This window comes from Gorilla gorilla, chromosome 6 (assembly GCF_029281585.2).
Source record: "Gorilla gorilla gorilla isolate KB3781 chromosome 6, NHGRI_mGorGor1-v2.1_pri, whole genome shotgun sequence".
Classification (NCBI taxonomy): domain Eukaryota; kingdom Metazoa; phylum Chordata; class Mammalia; order Primates; family Hominidae; genus Gorilla; species Gorilla gorilla.
Window position 1 is genome coordinate 43096654 of NC_073230.2, and position 22579 is coordinate 43119232.

The following is a 22579-nucleotide window of genomic DNA, read 5'->3' on the forward strand; positions in this document are numbered from 1 at the left end:
TCATTTGGCAGCACAACCTAATTTCTCTAGAACTAATGATTTCTGACCTTATTAGGTAATTATTTTATGATTAGATCTTTAAAACATTTTCAAGTCCCTTGAAATTTCTGAACCATGAAAAATTAAGGTGAATTCAACTTAACATTCCTTTGATATTTTTCAGGCTTTCATAACACTCTGAAAAAAACAAATATACACACTAATGACACAAAATCATGGCTGAGCAACCCACTGGACAAGTCAAAGTCAGAGGGTTCTTTCCCAACAAAAATTGAAGCAATGCAACTGTGTCCGACAACTACAAAAAAAAAAACTCTGTGCCAATGCCAATGTCTGTGCCTTTCCATGCCAAGGCAGGAAACATACGAAGACCCTTGGGTGTTTTGACAAGGCATATTTTATTTAGTTTAATGTAAGCTAAATTCCCATGGCTGGTACTAGGAAATACTTACCATTAAGAGTATACGAATTAAATACAGCAACTGGAGAAGCTAGTTTCTTAAAGAAGCAGTTAACTAGTATCTATTGAGAGAGTTTTCAGCTAGCTCCCACCCCTGTCACTTGTGCTCTCTTTCAAGCTTTGGCTGGATTCTTGACAAGGAAAGCATACTTAGCAGTAGAAAAGTTCCCTGACTGCTCAAGAAGTTGAAAGCAAGCTTCCACTCATCCAATCCTCTCACCTGCAAAGGTGTCATAGAAAGCTTTTATGGGAAATCAAAAATAACATAAAAGGATTGGGGACAATGTTTTTGAAATTTGTAGAAAATGTCTAAATTGATAAGGTCAACTATTACAAAACATTTCCAAAACAATTTTAGGCAGATGGAAAAATAAGGATGGAGGAATGAATACCCAAGTCTGAAAGAGATTAATACATTAAGTATTTCCTCCCCAAGCAGGTGGAATGTACACCCAAATCCAGTCATTTTTAAAAAACAAAATCCTTGACCAAGTCGTCTACTTCAAGAAGATTTAGGGTACTTAAATTTTAAACAATTTAATCCACCTTGAATAAAATATACTATTTTAAATACCTGGCATATTTCTGAAATGTCATTGGCCTAAGAGTTTATATTATATAACTGTAACATAATTCCGTTTTCTGAGTATTCCAGTAATTAAACCTTTGAAGATTAAATCTATTACTGACCTGCCATACAGCAAATTATAACTCAAGGTGAATAGACTTCAAGGGATAACACTGCGTATTAGACCTTTCAAAATGGTAAACTTTACAAAATGCCTAACTTTAGTTCAAAACACAATCTCAAAATTCACAAGCTCCAATTGTTCTGTTTTTCATTTAGTTTTTAGAAGCAAAAAATAAGACGACGACGAAAAAAAAAGAAAAGTTCAATGTTTACTCCTCCCAAAACAACTCACAGAATTGCTGCTGGATGCCAATGCTTCATGACCTTCTCTATTGGTGCTGGATTTTGGAGAACTGGGAGGAGTCCGAGAAGTACATACTAGATGAACCATATGATACTCATCTTGCTAAAATTAAAGAAGATTACATTTAAAGGGTAGTACTACAAAATGTACAGTTCAAAAAGTCAGTAGCTAAACTGAAATACTTAAAACTTAGGTCCCTTTCGAGCCTAGCCATTCTATTACTGATAAATTGTTATCATTTGAAGGTAAATTTGTCATTTTATTTGTGATCCTTTTGAATTCAATATTTTCTCCATACTTGGAAAATGATCTAAATACTCTGCAATTGCTGTGTTAAAAAATGATTTTGCATACGAAGCAGTCTTAAAGCAAACAATGTTGTGAAAGTTGTATCAGCACAATCTATAATTTCAGCGTGAAAACACCTAGCACCTTAAACTTTTTACAGTTTACATATTTCCATCACTTGAGGCTTAGCAACTATAAAATAAACTCAAATAACTTCATCATAATCACATTTGCCTTAATTTTAGCAAGGTGATTTTTTTTACTCTTTTTTTCAGTCAAAAACTATTTTTATCTATAACACCTATACGCAGATATAAAGCATACATTTAAACTATATTCTGTAAATATCCCATGTTTTTCCATAAACCTAGAAATATGACTGAAGAAAAATATTCCAAATAACGATTAGGGTTGGCATTTTAGCTTAGTGAGATCATAAGCATATTTATTTATACTTAGACATAAAGCCAGCAAATAAGATGGGGAAAGGAAAGAAGGAATAAAGGAGGACAGAGAACAATGAAGGATGAGTCAGCAAGTTTTTTAAAAAGAAAAGAACAGAATGACAAAGAAAAAGGAGCAGAAAGAAAGATAACCAAATGGGGAGAAAGGGAAACAAAGCTACTAGAAACTATGAATGTATCACTTGCCTACCATGAACCTATAATTGTGCTTAATTTGGAGACAAATCCAAGAAAGGGTACAACAAGCCCTTCCTTAAAGAGGCTCATGATATTGTTAAGAGGGTAGACTAGTGCACTACAGCACAATTAGAGAAACACAGAGAACAGTCTTTTTTTCATGAAACTGAGAAGCCCAACCTTAATTGCTTTAGGAGTTTGGAGGAAGAAGTTACTAAGGGTTAGAATGCTAAAGAAAGGCTTCAGAGACAGCATGACAGAAGGTACGCCTGGCAAAGGAGGTTGAAGACACTCCTAATTTTCAATGTCTCCCTTAGCTTCTTAATACAGAATATTAACAAGTGTACAAGTATAAGATGTTGATCCTTAGAAACCTAGTTCCAAAAGGTCATTATTAATCACAATTAATTCACAGAATTTATCTTGGGAATGTTTCTATAAAACATTTTGTGACTAAATAGGTAAAGCTAATGGCAGTATTTAACTGAAAAAAGTAAAGGGGTACATTGACTTTAATAAAAACAGTTGAAAGAACTATTCAAAACATAAATGTATTACTCAAAATGTTTTATATAGGGGCACAAGAGTTCTTTGACTGAAGCAGTTTTTATTTTAAATTGTTTGGCCTGAAACCATTCCTGGCAGCAAAAATCTTTTTAAAAGTCTTCATGTGCAGATTTAAGCTATCCTTGGCATAAAATAATTAATATATCTATATTTCAAAGAGCAGATGGCAGAAAGGACTATACTGAAATATATTTTATTTCTGAGCACCAGCATAAAAACAAGAGAAAAAAAAGAACAGCCAGAATACAGAGGTTTTTAGGGCTATTCTAAGTGATACTATACTGGTGGAGACATGTCATTATATATTTGCCAAAACTCATAGAAAGTGCAACACCAAGAGTGAACCCTAACATAACATACATTGGGTGATAATGTATGTCAATGTAAGCTCACTGATTGTAACAAATGTACTACTTTGGTGTGGGATGCTGATAGTGGGGCAGGCTGTGCCTATGTGGGGTCAGAGAATGTAAGAGAAATTGCTGTACTTTCTGTTCAATTTTGCTATAAACCTAAAACAGCTCTAAAAAATTGTTTAAAAAAAAAAGAGGAAAGAAAGAAAAAAAAACCTGCTGCAAATTCCACTATTTTTGAGGGAGTGGGTATTACACCATGTTAGCAATTTGAAACTACATATTGCCAATAACAGCAAGAAGTCACATTGGCAAAGCTAAAATGTCAACTGTCTAAGCAGAAGGAATATACTAATATATTTTTTTTAAGTTTCCCATAGGTGATCATAAACATACAGGAGAAGACACAGATCTTCTAAATTAGATAAGGAATATCCACAACAACAGTCAGAGTTAAGTCAAAGATCTAAGGCAAAACAAAGAAGAAATTCAATTCTGCTATACTCACCAACAAAAAGCAACATTTCAAATGCTGAAAAGCTCTATAAGTATAAATTCCACAAATGAACATAAGCTAAAAGCTACCACTAAAATAAATAGCCTTCAAGTTGATTTTATTGAAAATATTGAAATATAAAAATGTATTGAAATATATCTTAGCTGTCAGCACCCACAAAGTTTGCTAACTGATGGACCAGTTAATTTCCTCCTGAAATTAAACTCCCAACTCAAGCAATTTGTATAAAAATATCATGCAGCTGGCAAAAAGGAGATTAAGAGGAAAGACTGTTATCAATGAAAATCCGTCACCACTACTGAACATTCTACTTCTACACTACTGACGTCAATAGCATCTTCTTACAAAAAATGACAAACACCTGAACATGAATACGTAATCGTACTTCAGATTTAACTATCAGATGGATATACAGAACCGTTACCTAAACTAATAAGAAACTATCATGTTACTTTCTAATTTATCTTTACTTGTTACACTACCCAAAGGGATTGATTTTACGTATCTAAAAACTGAACTGGTTGAATACAATTTCAGAACATATCTCCTCTCACATTCTGAATGTATCTGGTATTAAATAGGGGTAGAAAAGCTTACTTTTCTGAGAATGTCTTTCAGCTGCAGATGATCGGGAAGCAGTCTGCCCGAATACACCAATCTCTGATCCTTCGTCAACTAAGAAATGGGACAAAGAAAAGAATTCAACTTTTCTAATTATGCAAATTGAAGGTTGGGAATAACATGCCTAATTATGGGTAAAATAAAACTCCCTTTAGGCACAAGTAAGCAGAAAACTGACACAATTTAAGAATTTTTGTTTTTCCAAATTCTACTTAAGAAAAAAACATTTAAGAGTTCAGCAAATGGTAGTGTATCTATTGTAGCTATAATAAAGTACAGATAATTAATACATTTAAAAACCTGAGGAGGGGGAACAGGTAGGTAAATTGGAAGTCTGTCTTTTCAACTGTAATGCAATGCATATATGACTATCATTAAAAAATCTTCAAGACTATATAAATGAGAAAGTGGTTGGCCTTATATTAATCGTCAAGAGTAGGATAAAATTTCGATGTCACCAGAATCATTTTGCCTTATTTTGTCAATTTTTCATCTAAGATAATATATAAGACTTACTTTCTTCCTTACTAATATTGTGCAGAACAATTTATTGGTTTTAATTCAAGAGCCATTTAGATTTAGTTATAAATTTACTTACTATTCTAATTATTATTCCTGCCACTATCACAAATACCTTTGTTAAGTTTTTCAAAAACACAAGACTAAAGAAAAATCAACACAAGTGCATGGAGAGTCAGTTGCCATCTCTATACGCAACCAGAATATGAAATTATGTAAAATTAAAGCATCTGTATATACTCCACATAAGGCCTACTTCATAACTGCAAAACAGGTGAATGTTCTTTGAATTTTATCAAAACAAATACTAGCTATATCAGTAATTGTTAAATATGCCAAATCCAAGTCACAACTATAACAATTTTTAAGACTATGTATTCAACACGGCTACTACAAAAGGGTCTTCTTATATTAAAATTAGCCATAATAGAAATTATCACACTAAGATCTGTGGTTCAGGCATCCTTACACATCAAAGGTATAGCTATCCTTCCAAGATACTTAACCATTACACATATTCCAGTTTCTCCTGGAAGCATTTTGGAGTGTGCCGTTCCTCAAATGCACATGTACAAACTCCTATATATAAACAATCAAATACAGTGCACAGGTTTTAAAATCATAAGTCTTACAACCTGTATATATATATATATATATATATATAGAGAGAGAGAGAGAGAGAGAGAGAGAGAGAGAGAGGAGCACTGTGGTATCGTAAAATGTATTTGGTTTTCATGCTGTTTCCTGCCGAATAGCTCCTAAAATCCTTGGAATCTTCAGAAAGATGAGTATCTTTAGTGCGCTAATAAGACAACTGGTGGCTGGGGGACCCTACAATTTAACAGGGGAACCAACAAAGTGATTAGAAGGTTGCAACTTTCAGTCCCACCCCCACCCCCAACCTCCAGAGAGGGAGAGTGGCTTAAGGTTGAGTTGACAAACCAATGACCAATGATTTAATCAATCACGCCTACCTAATGAAGCTTCCATAAAACCCAAAAGGACTGAGTTCTGAGAGCTCCAGCATAGTAGGATGAGTCGAAGTTCCTCAAGAGTGGATGGGCCCAGAAAGGGCATGGAAGCTCTGAGCCCTTTCTCCAAGAACTCGTCCTACGCATCTCTCTTCCATTTGTATCCTTTGTAATAATATCCTTTGTAAGTGAGCAAATATAAGTAACATGTTTCCTTGAGTTCTGTGAGCTGCACTAACAAATTAATTGAACCCCAGGAGGGGGTCACGGGAACCCCAATTTATAACCAGTTGGTCAAAAACACAGACCACAACCTGTGCTTGGGACCACATATGAAGGGGGGCAGTCTTGTGGGATTGAGCCCTCAACCTGTGGAATCTATCCCCAGGTAGATAGTGACAGAAGTACACTGAATTAAAGGACATTCAGCTGGTGTCCTCTGGAGAATTATCTGCAGAACTCCTTGTTGTTGGAGAGAAATCCCCACACATTTTGGTGACCAGACATTACAGAAGCATTCTGTATTGCGTGCTGTGAGAGCATAGTAGGAGAAACTCAGTTAGTTTTTTCCTATATCCATATAGGCACTGAATGGCAAACTATATGACCATAAGTTGAATGCTAAATATATAATCAATGATTTAATTCCTGCCCAAAATGAATTATCCAATGCTTTATAAATCTCTATAATGTACTTATTACAATTTGAAACTAAAGAAGTTTCTTGTATTACAGTCATCATAAACTATCACTTTTTTACCAGACCAAACATTTAATAAATAGGTACTTTTATGTTATATCATCACTCTGCATAAAGGACATCAGTCTCTTTTTGTGAATTTTTTTCCTTTATAAAAATTATCAAACATACATACAGTGGAGGGAATAAAATGAACCCCCAGGTACCATCTTCAAGAACTCTCAAGTACCCAGCTTCAACAATTACCAAATTTTGCTATTCTTGTCTCATCCATCCCTCATTTCTTTTCTTCAAAGAGAATACTGTATTTTAATCTTTTTTTAAAAAAAATGTAGAGACGGGGTCTCACTCTGTTTTCCAGGCTGAAGTGCAGTGGCTATTCACAGGTGCGATCATGGTACACACTGCAGCCCCGAACTCCTGGGCTCAAGTAATCCTCCCGCCTCAGCCTCTGGAGTAGCTGGGACTCCAGATATATGCCACTGTAGCCAGCTGAGTACTGTATTTTAAAGCAATATTACACATCATTTCTCTTCACCTGTACAAATTTAGTAAGTTTTATAATAACCATAATGTTACCACATTCAACAAATAATTCCTTAATATGTAATATCCAATGCAGCTCAACTCTTCCCACTTGCCCAAAAATGCTTTTTAAAGATGATTTGAATCAGAATCCAAATAAGGTTCACACACAAAATTTGACTGTTATGCCTCTTTTAATCTTTTAACAGTTTCTATTTTTAAAAAATTTTTCCCAGGCTATTTATGTGTTGAAGAAATTGATTGTCTCGTAGAACTTTCCAGTCTGATTAGGCAAACTGTATCTTCCTGGTATTGCTCAGCATATTCCTGTAGTTCCTATACAATGTAGTTAGATCTAGAGGGCTGATCAGATTCCAATTCCTTTTTGTATGACAAGAGGACTTTTGACAAGGGGAACCTCAAATTGCACATTTTTGACCGGTAGGAGTCCCTACAAGGTGGCTCCTGCATCACTTTAACATGACCTCTATCTCTAATAGTAGCTTCCCTGCTCTCAGGCACAAAATGCCCCAGAAGTTCATCTTACACATTTCACGCCCCAGACCTGGAATCAGCCATTGCTCCAGGATCCATGATTCATTTTAATGGGAAATGGTATCTAAAGACCAAAATCTGGGAGCTAGGAGTACTGTTTTTACTTGTCATTACTTCTTCAGTAAGCAGAGCTAGAAAATATGTATTTTTATAAAGAGAAACTTAAATCCTGAGTTCACTGTGACATTTCCAATTAAATAGTATTCACTCATTTTATTTGTATCTTCTCTCACCCTGAAAATCTTTCTTGCTAATGACACTAATAAATACCTGCCATTAGCAAATGTACTAATTTGTTTTATCCTACTACATGTAATCTCAAATTAACAATAACAAGATTGTTACTAACAATATTGAACAAAGTTTAAGATTTCTTATTGATCTTCTCTGTCCTTAGGATATAGGTCACTAGTCAAAATACAGTGTTTCAAAGTTACTTGAAATAATAATTCTTGTAACTGTGTCATCATCCTGACATTTTTTAATTCTTGTTTTCATTTAGAGATTTCTCTATTTTTTTATAATTATATCTAACAAAAAATGGCAATAAGGTAAAAACTATAAACAAGGTGCATTCAAAGAGGCTTTAGTTCTGTCCTTGTCCCCTCTATGATTTTGGATTGCCCTTACAATGCTTAACAACATAACAAAGCTGAATACACACATACTCCTATTTTCCTCCTTTTCTTACATAAAAAGTAGTACAGTATACTTACTCTATTGCATCTTGTTTTCTCACTTAATAAACCAGGGAGATTACTGCTTAGCAGCATAAAAATATTTTCCCCATTCTTTTTAACAAATGCACAATCCTCCATTATATGAAAGTACTATAGTTTGTTAATGGATATTTGAGCATTTCTAGGCTTTCATTATTACGTATAGTGTCCTCCCTTCATATTATTCTATTTATCTCTATATTTTCCCATAGCATCCTGCAATAAGGAGATCATTAATGCCATTGATAAAGGTAATCTTGATGGTGTAGCAGGGTAAAAACCTAATTGGAATTGATTCAAGAGAAAAGGAGAGACACGTAGAGATAGCAAATATATACAACTTATAAACAGTTTTGCACTTAAAGGAAGAAATAGGACAATAGCTAGAAGGGAAATGGGATCAAGAGAGGGTCTTCCTCTTGGTTTGTTTTATTCTTTTGTGCTTTTGTCTTCTTCAAGCGAGAAATAATGTGTTTATATGCCAACAGAAGTAATTCAGTAGAAAGGAAAAAACTGATGATGCAAGAGAGAAAAACAATTTCAAGAGCAATGTCCTTCAGCAGCTAATAAGGGATGGGGGTCTTGTGTAGAGGAGTTGGACTTACAGAACAATATGACAGATGTAGCTAAAGAGATGCTAAGAAACTTATACAAGATCCCATCACCAGCACTCTGTGCCTCAGTTTCCTTATCTGTAAGTTAAGAGAGATAATAGATTGTATCTCACATGGCTTAATTTTCATAACAACGGAAATGCACATAAACTAGAACAGAACACAATGCCTACTGAGTATTCAATTAACATCAGGTGCAAATTTCTAGTACCTGCTCCTCCCACATCATGCAGTTTCATGAGGCTCTAATGAGATTATGGAAAAGTACAGAAAAGTTGAATGACTAACAGCAGGCTGTGTATGTTCATTATGCATAAGAACATGATTTGGATGCTGCTAAAGCAGGTTGGGTTAAAGTTGCAATGACTGTCACTTCACATTATTAAAAAAAAAAACAAAGTCCCAATTCACATTAGAACTTTCAAGTCTCAGTTTTTTTTTTGTTGTTTTTTTTTTTTGTTTTGAGACAGAGTCTCGCTCTGTCACCCAGGCTGGAGTGCAGTGGCACGATCTTGGCTCACTGCAACCTCTGCCTCCCAGGTTCAAACAATTCTCCTGCCTCAGCCTTCGGAGTAGCTGGGATTACAGTCGTGCACCACCACACCCTGCTAATTTTTGTATATTTAGCAGAGATGGGATTTCACCATGTTGGCCAGGCTGGTCTCAAACTCCTGGCCTCAAGTGATCCGCCCGCCTCAGCCTCCTAAAGCGCTGGGATTACAGGCGCGAGCCACCAGGCCCAGCCTAAAGTCTCAGTTTAAAATGACATTTATAAATCACAAAAGGAAATCTTTTAATTAATTTTACCTTCTCTACGAGAAAAAATACTTTGATGTTAGTCAAAGAAGTCCATATCCAAAACATAAGTTATCTAACTTATGTTTTTTTATTTTTGGTTAAAGAATGTAGTATTTACCAACTACTTCTAGATGTTAGTATATTATCTGCTTTCTACATGGGTAATCTCCATTTTCCTATTAAACTGTAAAAGTAATGGAATTTGTCAGATATTTTATCATAAGCATCACTTCTAAGCAAGATAGGGAAAAAATATGCTGGAAAACTCAGTATTTGGGACTACTGATCAAAATACATATAAATGGAGTACACTGGCAATCCTACTTAAAATGTTTACTCCCATAATTTGTTAGTAGACAGGTTTAAAACAAATTTTTCACGGAAACAATAGGTCATTTTCAGTCAGAGACTTCAAAAGCCAAAGCTTGGAAAACTTTGCAATGCAATACAAGTTAAATAAATTTAGGAAGATCATTTAGTTAAAAATAGATGTACTGAAATCTCATGAAGGCTATAAAGTGATTATCCAGATTATTGATAATATTAATTTTTTATCCAGAAAAAAACTCAGAAGATTTTGAGAATTCTTAGTCCCAGAACTATAGGTCCCACACATACAAATAATTATTAAATTTAAAAGCTAGCACATATTGTATTTAACCCAAAATACAGCTAACTGAAGTAGTATGACTAGTATCCCAGAAAGAGACTGGTAATCCCTTATCTCCAAGTCCTTCTTTTTTAAAACCACCTACACCTACTAAACAGAACAGTTAGGCAATAGCTAAGCAAGTCTGTCAGCAGTAGGAGGAAAAGATGCAATAGCACCCAGCAAAAGTTTCTGACTTTTGAAAGGAGAAAGACAGACACCGCAGCCTTTATCATTTGCTTCTCTGGAAGAGGAATCAAGGTTTAGAAAAACCATTAGTAGGCGTGTGTACATTTCATTCATATCACTGGTTTTTGCCCTGCCAGAGTCTTTGCTAAATTTCCCATCCAATTCTAAACATTAGGGTTCTTCAGACAAGTTGCAAATTTGTCTCTCTGTCCAAGGCCTCACCCTCTCAGACCCAGATTCATATACCCAACTGCTATGAGATTTGACATCTTCATATATTTTAATAGGCAACTCAAATTCTACAATGCATTTCAATTCCCAATTCCCTAAATCCTTCCTCTTACTTCTTCCCTATCCCATAACAACCTGTGACCAGTTGTTTAAGCCAAAAACCTGGGCATCATCCTCAACTTTTCTTTCTTTTGCCTTGCCTCCCATATCTAACCATCGTCAAATCCTATAGACTCTATCTCCAAAAGTTCTCTCAGATCAGTCTACTTCTTTCTACCTACACTGCCATTACCCTAATCTAAACCATCATCTCCTGCCTGGGCATCTGCAATAGTCTTTTAATTGGTTTTCTTGCTTCCATTCTACAGTCAGCAGCTCCAGTGATCTTTTAAAAACTTAAATCAGCCAGGCATGGTGGTTCATACCTGTAATCCCAGCACTCTGGGAGGCTGAGGCAGAAGGATTGCTTGAGCCCAGGCTTTCAAGACCAGCCTGGGCAACATAGCAAGACTCCATCTCCTCAAATTTTTTTTTAAATGTAGCCAGGTGTGGTAGGGCATGCTTGTAGTTCCAGCTGCTTGGGAGGCTGAGGTGAGAGGATCACTTGAGCCCAGGAGTTCGAGGCTGCAGTGAGCTATGATCACTCCCACTGCACACTAGCCTGGGTGACAGAGGAAGACCCTGTCTCAAAAAACCAAAAAACAAAAACAACAAAACAAACAAAACAAACTTAGATCAATCCTGTCACTCTCTGATGGATTCCCACTACAATGGATTTAATTCAAATTCCTTTCCATGGCCAGATCTGGCTTCTGTCTCTCTCCAAACTCCCCGATAGTATTCTTTCCTCCTTACTCACTAGCCAAACTGACATTCACTTAGCTCCCAAGCTCTCTCAATTCAGACACCCTGCCTGCTGTATTCTCCCCCAGCTCTTGCATACCTGACTCTTAATCACCTTTTAGATTTCAGTTTTAAAATCATCCCCTCAGTGAGGTCTTCCTTGACTTACAAATCTACAGTAGAGTATTCCCTCTCACACATCCTGTTTATATCCTTTGTAACACAAACCACAACCTGTAATTATGTCAACATGTGTTTTTTTCTCTTAAATAAAAGTGCCAAGAACAAAGGGTCCGTAGCCATCTTGCTTGTCACTGTGTTCCCACAGCCCACTACTGTGCCTCACAGAGTATATACTAAGTGTAGATTTGCTAAATGAGGTGTTATGAGTCCAAAACTGCTTACACAGACTTGGAGAAACCACCTAATTTGAAGTTTGTTAAATTAGTTATTTTACATGTAATCGTGAAAAACAGAAATGAAATATTCAGTCTATGAATCACAACATTAAAACACTTGCTGGTGCTAAATTCATCTGATTCACTTCTACAAATGATACTGATATTAGCAAATTATGATAAAGAAGCAATCATATATATTAGTGTTTTAGTATTTTTTCTTTAAATTAGTAGTCAACTTTGAATAAATGATTTTATCTTTCCACAGCAAGGTCACACCAATTTTCAGAAATGTAGAACATAAAAATGTAACAAAATTACATAGTAGCCCCCAAAATACATAAAGCAAAAACAAGTATGGGCAAGGATGTAGAGAAACTAGACCCTTCCTACATTGCTGGTAGGAATGTAAATGGGTTCAGCCACTGTGAAAAAAAGTCTGGCAGTGTCTCAGAAAGTTAAACATACAGTTACCCTATGACACAATATATACCCAGTTCCATTGCTAGGTACATACCAAAAATGATGGAAAACATATGTGCACATAAAAACTTGTACAAGAATGTTCATAGCATAATTATTCTTAATAGTCAAAAAAAAAGTAGAAACAACCCAAATGTCTATCAGCTGACAAATGGATAAACAAAATATGGTGTATATAAATATCTGCACACACGGAATATTATTCAGCCACAAAAAGGAATGAAATACTGACACATGCTATAACGTAGATGAGCCTTGTAAACATTATGCTAAGTTAAAGATAGGAGGCACAAAAATCCATATGATTCTTTTTATATGAAATGTCTAGACTATGCAAATCCATAGAAACAGAAAGTAGAAAAAAAAAAGAAAGAGGAAGTAGATTAGCACACTGGAAGAAAAAAGAATGGGGAGTGACTGCCAATAGGTATGGAGTTTCTGGGGTGATGAAAATATTCTAGAATTAGGCAGTGATTATGACAGCACAACTTTGTGAAGTACTAAAAACCATTGGGTCATATACTTTAAAGGGCAAATTTTACAGTATGTGAATTATACCTGCATTAAGAAAAACTGTTACTTTCAATTGAATATTCAAATGCCTTCAAATAATCTGAAGTTTTTGGTTTTTTGTCACCCAGGCTGGAGTACAGTGGCATGGTATCAGCTCACTGCAACCTCTGCCTCCTGAGGCTCAAGTGATCCTCCCACCCCAGCCTCCTGAGTAGCTGGGACTACAGGCATGTGTTATCACGCCTGGCTAATTTTTGTGTGTGTGTGTGTATATATAGATATATACACATACATACATATGTGTGTGTGTGTGTGTGTGTGTGTGTATATATATATATACTTAATCGGCATACAAGGGACATACCTCAATATAATAAAAGCCATCCATGACAAACCCACAGCCAACATAATACTGAATGGGGAAAAGTTGAAAACATTCCCTCTGAGAACTGGAACAAGACAAGGATGTCCACTCTCACCATTCCTTTCCAACATAGTACTCTAAATCCTAGCCAGACCAATCAGAGAAGAGAAAGAAATAAAGGGCATCCAAATCGGTAAAGAGGAAGTCAAACTGTCGCTGTTTGACAATTATATGATTGTTTACCTAGAAAATCCAAAGACTCCTCCAGAAAGAAAGTTCCTAGAACTAATAAAAGAATTCAGCAAAATTTCCAGATACAAAATTAATGTACACAAATCAGTAGCACTTTTATATACCAACAGCAACCAAGCGGAGAATCAAAACGAGAACTCAACCCCTTTTACAATAGCTGCAAAAAAAAAAAAAATACTTAGGAATATACCTAACCAAGGAGGCAAAAGACCTCTACAAGGAAAAACAACAAAACACTGGTGAAAGAAATCATAGACAACACAAACAAACAGAAACACATCCCATGCTCATGGATGAGTAGAATCAATATTGTAAAAATGACCCTACTGCCAAAAGCAATCTACAAATTCAACGCAATTCCCATCAAAATACCACCATCATTCTTCATAGATTTAGAAAAAAAAATTCTAAAATTCATATGGAACCAAATAAGAGCCCACATAGCCAAAGCAAGACTAAGCAAAAAGAACAAATCTGGAGGCATCACATTACCTGGTTTCAAACTATACTACAAGGCCATAGTCACCAAAACAACATGGTACTGATACAAAAACAGGCACATACACCAATGGAAGGAATAGAGAACACAAAAATAAACCCAAATACTTACAGCCAACTGATCTTTGACAAAGCAAACAAAAACAAGAATTGGGGAAAGGACACCCTTTTCCACAAATTGTGATGGGATAATCGGCTAGTCACATGTAGAAGAATGAAACTGGTTCCTCATATTTCACCTTATACAAAAATCAACTCAAGATGGATTAAGGACTTAAATCTAAGACCTGAAGCTATAAAAATTATAGATGATAATATTGGAAAAGCCCTTCTAGACACTGCCTTAGGCAAGGATTTCATGACCAAGAACCCAAAAGCAAATGCAATAAAAGCAAAGATAAATTGCTAGGACTTAATTAAACTAAAGAACTTCTGCACGGCAAAAGGAACAGTCAGCAGAGTAGACAACCCACAGAGTGGGACAAACCTTCATAATCTAATCATCTAACAAAGGACTAATATCCAGTATCTACAATGAACTCAAACAAATCAACAAGAAAAAAAAAATCCCATCAAAAAGTGGGCTAAGGACATGACAATTCTCAAAAGAAGATATACAAATGGCCAACAAACATATGAAAAGATGCTCAACATTACTAATGATCAGGGAAATGCAAATCAAAACTACAATGCAATACCACCTTACTGCTGCAAGAATGGCCATAATCAAAAAAATCAAAAAATAATAGATGTTGACGTGGCAGCGGTGAACAGGGAACACTTGTACACTGCTGGTGGGAATATAAACTAGTACAACCGTTATGGAAAACAGTGTGGAGATTCCTTAAAGAACTAAAAGTAGAACTACCATTTGATCCAGCAATCCCACTATTGGGTATCTACCCAGAGGAAAAGAAGTCATTATACAAAAAAGATATTTGTGGCCAGACGCGGTGGCTCATGCCTGTAATCCCAGCACTTTGGGAGGCCGAGACGGGTGGATCATGAGGTCAGGAGATCAACACCACCCTGGCTAACACGGTGAAACCCCGTCTCTACTAAAAATACAAAAACAAAATTAGCCAGGCATGGTGGCGGGCACCTGCAGTCCCAGCTACTCGGGAGGCTGAGGCAGGAGAATGGCGTGAACCCAGGAGGCGGAGCTTCCAGTGGGCCGAGATCGCACCACTGCACTCCAGTCTGGGTGATGGAGTGAGACTCCACCTCAAAAAAGAAAAAGAAAAAAAAAAGATACTTGCACAAATATTTATAGCAGCACAATTTGCAACTGCAAAAACGTGGAACCAACCCAAATGCCCATCAATCAACAAATGGATAAAGAAACTGTGAGAGACAGATACAGATATATAGATATATAGATATATAGATATATAGATATATAGATATATATAATGGACTACTACTCAGCCCTAAAAAAGAACGAATTAATGGCATTTGCAGCAACCTGGATGAGACTGGAGACTATTATTCTAAGTGAAGTACTCAGAAATGGAAAACCAAACATTGTATGTTCTCACTCATAAATGGGAGTTAAAGCTATGAGGATACAAAGGCATAAGAATGACACGATGGACTTTGGGACTCAGGGGGAAAGGGTGGGAAGGGGGTGAGGGACAAAAGACCACAAACAGGGTGCAGTGTATACTGCCCGGGTAATGGGTACACCAGAATATCACAAATCACCACTAAAGAACTTACTCATGTAACCAAACACCACCTGTTACCCAATAACCTATGGAAATAAAAAATAAAAGCAAAAGTATTCTATATTTTTACAGTAATTGAAAACAGAAAAACTGGCCAGGCATGGTTTCTCACACCTGTAATCCCAGCACTTTGGGAGGCCAAAACAGATGAATCGCTAGAGCCCAGGAGTTCCAGACCAGCCTGGGCAACATAGTGAGACCCTGTCTCTACAAAACATACTAAAGTTAGCTGGGCATGGTGGTGCATGCCTGTAGTCCCAGCTACTTAGTAGGCTGGGGTAGGAGGATCACTTTAGCCCAAGAGGCAGAGAGGTGAGCCAAGGTCGTGCCACTGTCCTCCAACCTGGCAACAGAGGGAGAGACTGTCTCAAAAAAAAAAAAACAGAAAAGAAAACAGAAACATTATTTTTTCATGTGCCTAAACTAGGTAAAAAGTAACACTTGGAATTTTTTTTGTTTTTTTTTGGAGATAGAGTCTTGCTCTGTCACCCAGGCTGGAGTACAGTGGCATGAGCTCGGCTCCCAGCAACCTCTGCCTCCCAGGCTTAAGCAATTCTCGTGCCTCAGCCTCCCGAGTAGCTGGGATCACAGGCGCGTGCCACTATGCCCAGCTAATTTTTTTGTATTTTTAGTAGAGACAGGGTTTCTCCACGTTGACCAGGCTGGTCTCGAACTCCTGACCTCAGGTGATCTGCCCACTTCAGCCTCCCAAAGTGCTGAGATTACAGGCATGAGCCACTGTGCCTGGCCGGAAATTTTTTATGCCATTAAAAAACTGCCTCTTCAGTTTAAATATCAATGAATTTAATTTAAATATCAGGGCTGGGTGCAGTGGTTCACGCCTGTAATCCCAGCACTTTGGGAGGCCCAGCTGGGAGGATCACTTGAGGTCAGGAGTTCCAGACCAGTCTGGCCAACATGGTGGAAACCTCATCTCTACTAAAAATACGTGGCAGCAGCAGGTGTGGTGGCAGGTGTGGAAGGCTGAGGCTGGAGAATCGCTTGAACCTGGGAGGCGGAGGTTGCAGTGAGCCAGGGTTGCGCCACTGCACTCCAGCCTGGACAACAGAGCGAGACCCTGTCTCAAAATAAATAAATAAATAAATAAATAAATAAATAAATAAATAACTTAAATATCAGGAAAATCACGTGTTAGACCTAATAACAAATGACAATAATCAACTGAATTTTCAACTAGTTATTTTGGTATTGTAAGCTACAGCATTAGGAAAAGCAGAGACTTTGAGATCTCAATTCAATTCGACTTGTAAAAAGTAATATAATGTTATTTATCCAGCCCTGCTAATATCATTACCTTTTTCTTTTTTTTTTTTTTTTTTTTGAGACAGAGTCTTGCTCTGTCGCCCAGGCTGGAGTGCAGGGGCGCGATCTCGGCTCACTACAAACTCTGCCTCCCAGGTTCATGCCATTCTCCTGCGTCAGCCTCCCGAGTAGCTGGGACTATAGGTGCCTGCCACCACGCCCGGCTAATTTTTTATATTTTTAGTAGAGACGGGGTTTCACCGTGTTAGCCAGCATGGTCTCGATCTCCTGATCTCATGATCTGCCCACCTCAGCCTCCCAAAGTGCTGGGATTACAGGCGTGAGCCACCGCACCCGGCCTAACATTATCTTTTAGCTTGATTAAAAACCCATTTCCAGGCCAGGGGTGGTGGCTCACACCTGTAATTCCAGCACTTTGGGAGGCTGGCGGGGGGGGGGGGGGCGAGTCACGAGGTCAGGAGTTCGAGACCAGCCTGGCTAACATGGTGAAACCCCGTCTCTACTGAAAATACAAAAAAATTAGGTGGGCAGGCACCTGTAATCCCAGCTACTCAGGAGGCTGAGGCAGGACAATCACTTGAACCCAGGAGGCAGAGGTTGCAGTGAGCTGAGATCGCGCCACTGCACTCCAGCCCAGACGACAGTGCGAGACTCTGTCTCAAAAAAACAAACCAAAACAAACCCATTTCTATATTAGTTAGGGTAATGATAGTTGCTATAACAAATCCCAAGATCTCAGTAGCTTAACACAATAAAAGTTCATTTGTTTCTCAATTTAAAAAACATTGCATGGTACCCTTCTAATATAAGAATTCAGAAGACTCAGGGTTCACAAATCTAAACATACTAGTTAAATTGTCAATTTAAAGATTCTAATGATAAGATACTGGCTCCACAGAGTAACATATAAATATAATTGGCCTCTCCATTACCACCACCACTATTCTTCCTGGTACTCACCCCTACATCCAATAGTCAGCAAATTCTATCAGGTTCACTACTTTCACCACCAATACTTCACCCTAAGTGAAGCCTGGTCACAGATGGCAGTGCAGAATCAGCCAAATAATAAGACAAAGAACAAGCTGGAAACATCCTGATGTACTCTGAGTGGCCCAGAAACAGAAATATCCCACTTCAAATAAACAGCTGCTTAACTAGCTGGCCGAGAAAACCTCTACTACCCACTTAACAGACATTGCTAAAAACCAAGATGAGGAAAGCTCACTTGCTGGTATAACAGGTTAAAATAAGTCCTAACCTGGACTTTTTTGTTGTTTCTAAAAGGTTTATGTATATGCCATTATTGAAAGTGTCTGACCCTTTAATGTTTAACCAAATATCAGAAACAGATCAAATATCATACATCCTTAACACATTTAAAATATCTCCTGGAGTCTGATAAATGGGTTTAAAGCCAACAATACTTTTATATTTCAAGAAAGTCACCTAGTTAGTATTAAATGATTAAATTTTTTATGTCAAGGATTAAATGGGTCTTTCAATTATGTATGGCTTAAAAATCATGTTCCTAGTATATCCAACTTCAGCATAATCAAATTTCATATGCTAATTTAAAAATATTAATTAAAAAATTTTAAAATATCTATCATCTTAATAGTTCAGTAAAAGCAATCTTCAACTTACAGGTTAGTTCAATGAACTATAATCTAGTCCTTTAAAAGTAGTAACTATTAAGTACTTACATATAGTTCAGTCACAAATATCAAATAGCTTTAAAGAGCTGGGTCCCAGGAAGTGCACAAAATATCATTTCTGTGGGAAATTAATTCTGTAAATTTGTACTAGAACACATCTGCCTCCCATTTCCCACTAAAAGCATCCAATCTAAAAACCCTGAAAATTCTGAAACACTATAAATAGGGGCACAATCACCCAAACTGCCTCTACCCCTTATCTCCTTGCAGTAACAGTAAGCAAAACTGTACCTACAGAATATTACAGAGTAATGTTCTCTGGAACTCCAAAGAGATATTCCCAGCTTAACTGCTTCCACTCATGGGTAGAGATATATGATATTCACACAGCAAGTGATGTACACCTCTGATGTACAATAGAGCATGTCAAAGTATATGACTATGGTTCACACCAACTGGTAGACTGTGAAGACAGGACAAAGATATGTGCACTGCAGTCTTAAGATATTATGCATCCAATCTTTCCTATAATTTATCAGAATAAAGAGATATAACCACACATTAAGCTAAGTGTTAGCACCATAGTAAGGCTGTTATCCATTTATCTACAGCCTTTAGACAACAAACCAGCCAAACATATAAATCTCTTTTTATAGCTCAACTGGTTCTTTTTAGTTTACAAGTATATAACTGAGATGGCTGAGTCCCTAAATGCCTTTCTTCATCTTATTATACATAACCATCACATATGATGTGTACAGTAAGTCCAACCTGGGTTCAAATTCTAATTCCACTCCTTAGAGTCTGACCTAAGCAAAAAAAAAAAAAATCACCAAGCCTCGGTTTCTTCATCTATAAAGTAGAGCTAATTATAAACCTTACATCATAAGAAGTCTAGGAGGAATATATGTGATAAAGCATATCAAATGCTTATTATAATGCCTGGTACACATGACAAACACTTAGTAAATGGCAAAGTCAGAGCAGTTAAATAAAAGCATTCTAGACAATCAAAGCAGAATTTATTATGTTAAAAAAAGAAACAAGCTAAAAGTTCTACAAAAATTCTATCTGGAAAGTATTGAGAAATGATTAAACATTACCTTCATAATAATGTTATTATATTTTCCAAAAAGACATAAGGCTACAAATACATTAAGCAATAAAATTTTAGTGAGCAGTCATTCAAAACTTTTAGTCTGTTTTTCATCAACTTTCACATTCGATAGCACCCTTTGTTCAAAAGAGGTTTTAAAATCTTGAACTATATTCCCAGGCGACATGAAACCCTCTTAAATGTATTAAAATCTTATAAGACAATAGTGTTATAAAACAAAAATTATTTTGTTTATGGATTATAGCCCCTTTAAATCAACAATTCCAAAATGGTTAAACAAGTAGACTTTTTAAAATGACCTAAGTAAGGTAATACGAAATTACAAAACTAAGAGAGATAAAATTTCAAATGATATAAGCTATTTCTACCTGCAATGAAAGTAAGACTTCTGATTGCAGGCAATTTGGTTATGGAGTGTTATAATCTCACAATAGAACCTATATATACAATTGGTTCTATTCTTGCTTCTTTAATTCTAATAGAATCTGAGAGTAAAGGAACACTTTGAAAAAACAGCACAAACCTGCCTAACTGATCAGGAGAGGTAGATAAGAAAATGACTGCTTTGGTTTAACAGTTATGAACAGCAAAGACAGAGGAAATCTGCCCAGAACTGAGGGACACAATCAGAGGTATTTTGACCCCAAGACTGAAAAATGGAGAGCCAAGCCATGCAAGCCCCAAAAAGGTTTGCCTTCAAAATTGAATTCAGAGTGAGGCAGGTCCATCTTAGTGACTGCTTGTTCATGAGAACAGATACAGTAAGAGAATGAGAAAGGTACCTAAGTGGACTTAGATATTCATATTTTTAAAATTTTTCTCTAGGATGATCCATCTATTATCAACCATTTTGGTATTTACATCTATAATAACTAAGTCTAAACTCAGATTAAAGTCTGAAACTCAAGTAAAAGTGGTCTTCTTGCCAAGTATCTTCACCACCAAACAGCAATTACCTAAATTTTAGAATTATTTCACAGTGCAGCCCAATTTCAGGATCTGAAAAACTAGTCATGAAGTGATGTCAAATGTCATATTACAACTCACAATTATCTATATATTCTGTAATATAAACTAGTGCACTTCCCATTTCCTAAACCAAGTCTTAAACCAATTATCAATATCATTCAAAGTTAACTCCAAAACAGCTCAACTCCACATCTGAGGTTTTTAATTATGACTTTGTGAACATTTTCACAAATATGGCAACTGCCTAAATTCCTAACCAGAAAACACCTTTCCCTTCACACATCATTAAGGATCTATAATATTTTACCTAATACTGTATTACTAAGTAATATACTAATATAAAACAAAGTCATCAGTGCAAACATTAACACCAAAAGAATAGTTAAGGCCGGGAGTGGTGGCTCATGCCTGTAATCCCAACACTTCGGGAGGCCGAGGTGGGTGGATCACCTGAGGTCAGGACTTTGATACCAGCCTGACCAACATGGTGAAACCCCATCTCTACTAAAAATACAAAATTAGCCGGGCGTGGTGTCACATGCCTGTAATCCCAGCGACTTGGGAGGCTGAGGCAGGAGAATTGCTTGAAGGCGGGAGGCAGAGGTTGCAGTGAGCCGAGATAGCGCCATTGCACTCCAGCCTGGGAAACAAAAGCGAAACTCCGTCTCAAAAAAAAAAAAAGAATGGTATAAAAAAGGAAGCTATCAGAGTCTGATTCTTGTCTGCTTAAAACTGTAATCAACTGTTTAAGAAAACTTGAATGTCCCCGTGAATCTTTTCTTGAAACAGCTACACATTCCCCTAACCCCTACTCCAGAGATGATCATTCCCTTCCTGTGTTCCTACGCAACACACAGAACATCCCTCCTGTATAATACTAGTCACATACTATCACGCTTATTTACTTACATGTCACTGGATCTGAGCTTCATAAAAGCAAAGGACTCTTACCATCATCTTCACACTTAGCATAAATATTCAAATGCTAGGCCAATAAAATCCTAGTTAAATAAATAAATGAAGACCCAAAAAAATGTGCTTTGAGGGGGAGGGGTACATTTGTTCTAAGTTTGCTAGGGGAGGGAGAAGTGAATTTAATATACCCGTATGGAGACTGTGATTAGTCAAATCAATATCTGACCATGAAGCTAGGATCCTAAGATTTTACAACTTCACAGAGTTCAGCCAGAATTCCATTAACAGCATATAGACATATGACCTATCCTTGTAGGATCCTAAAAGGACAATCTCAAATTTCCATTCTTTCCCCTCTAGCAGCACCAATTTATTTTCCTAGAAGCCACTGCCCACAGGAACAAAGTCCCTCCACCTACTCCTGACCCATCAGATCCAATTAGAGCAATGTTGACGAGAGCCAACAACTTTTTACTTACTGGGGCATTCCTGTTCCTACAAAGCACTGGAGCCCTACTCTGCTAAGTCCACACACTGATAATGAAAGTAGGCACATGTGCAAGGAAGATGCACAAGAAATTATCTCTGTTAAACATAACAGCACTTGAAAACTAAAACACAGAATCAATGTTTAGTCATTGCAGGCGGTCAAAAAACCTAAACTTCCTTTATAATATTACTTAATAGCAAACTGTGCTGAATTCTA

General features: G+C 36.8%; 1 protein-coding gene across 4 annotated transcripts in view; it reads right to left on the reverse strand.

The window, feature by feature from the left end:
- HERPUD2 (HERPUD family member 2) overlaps window positions 1–22579 on the reverse strand; it is a 66280-nt gene that overhangs the window by 36048 nt on the left and 7653 nt on the right. For 2 of the 4 annotated variants that reach the window (XM_019031647.3, XM_019031648.4), the window contains exons 2-3: window positions 4359–4436; window positions 1384–1497 (exon numbers count right to left, since the gene is read on the reverse strand). The exons of 1 other annotated variant lie outside the window; for it this stretch is intronic. In XM_019031647.3, coding sequence (XP_018887192.3) covers window positions 1384–1497; window positions 4359–4436 — 192 coding nt within the window. Of the gene's footprint in view, window positions 1–1383; window positions 1498–4358; window positions 4437–20357; window positions 20377–22579 lie in introns of those variants that run through there. One more of the 4 variants, XM_063708459.1, reaches the window with a different exon arrangement.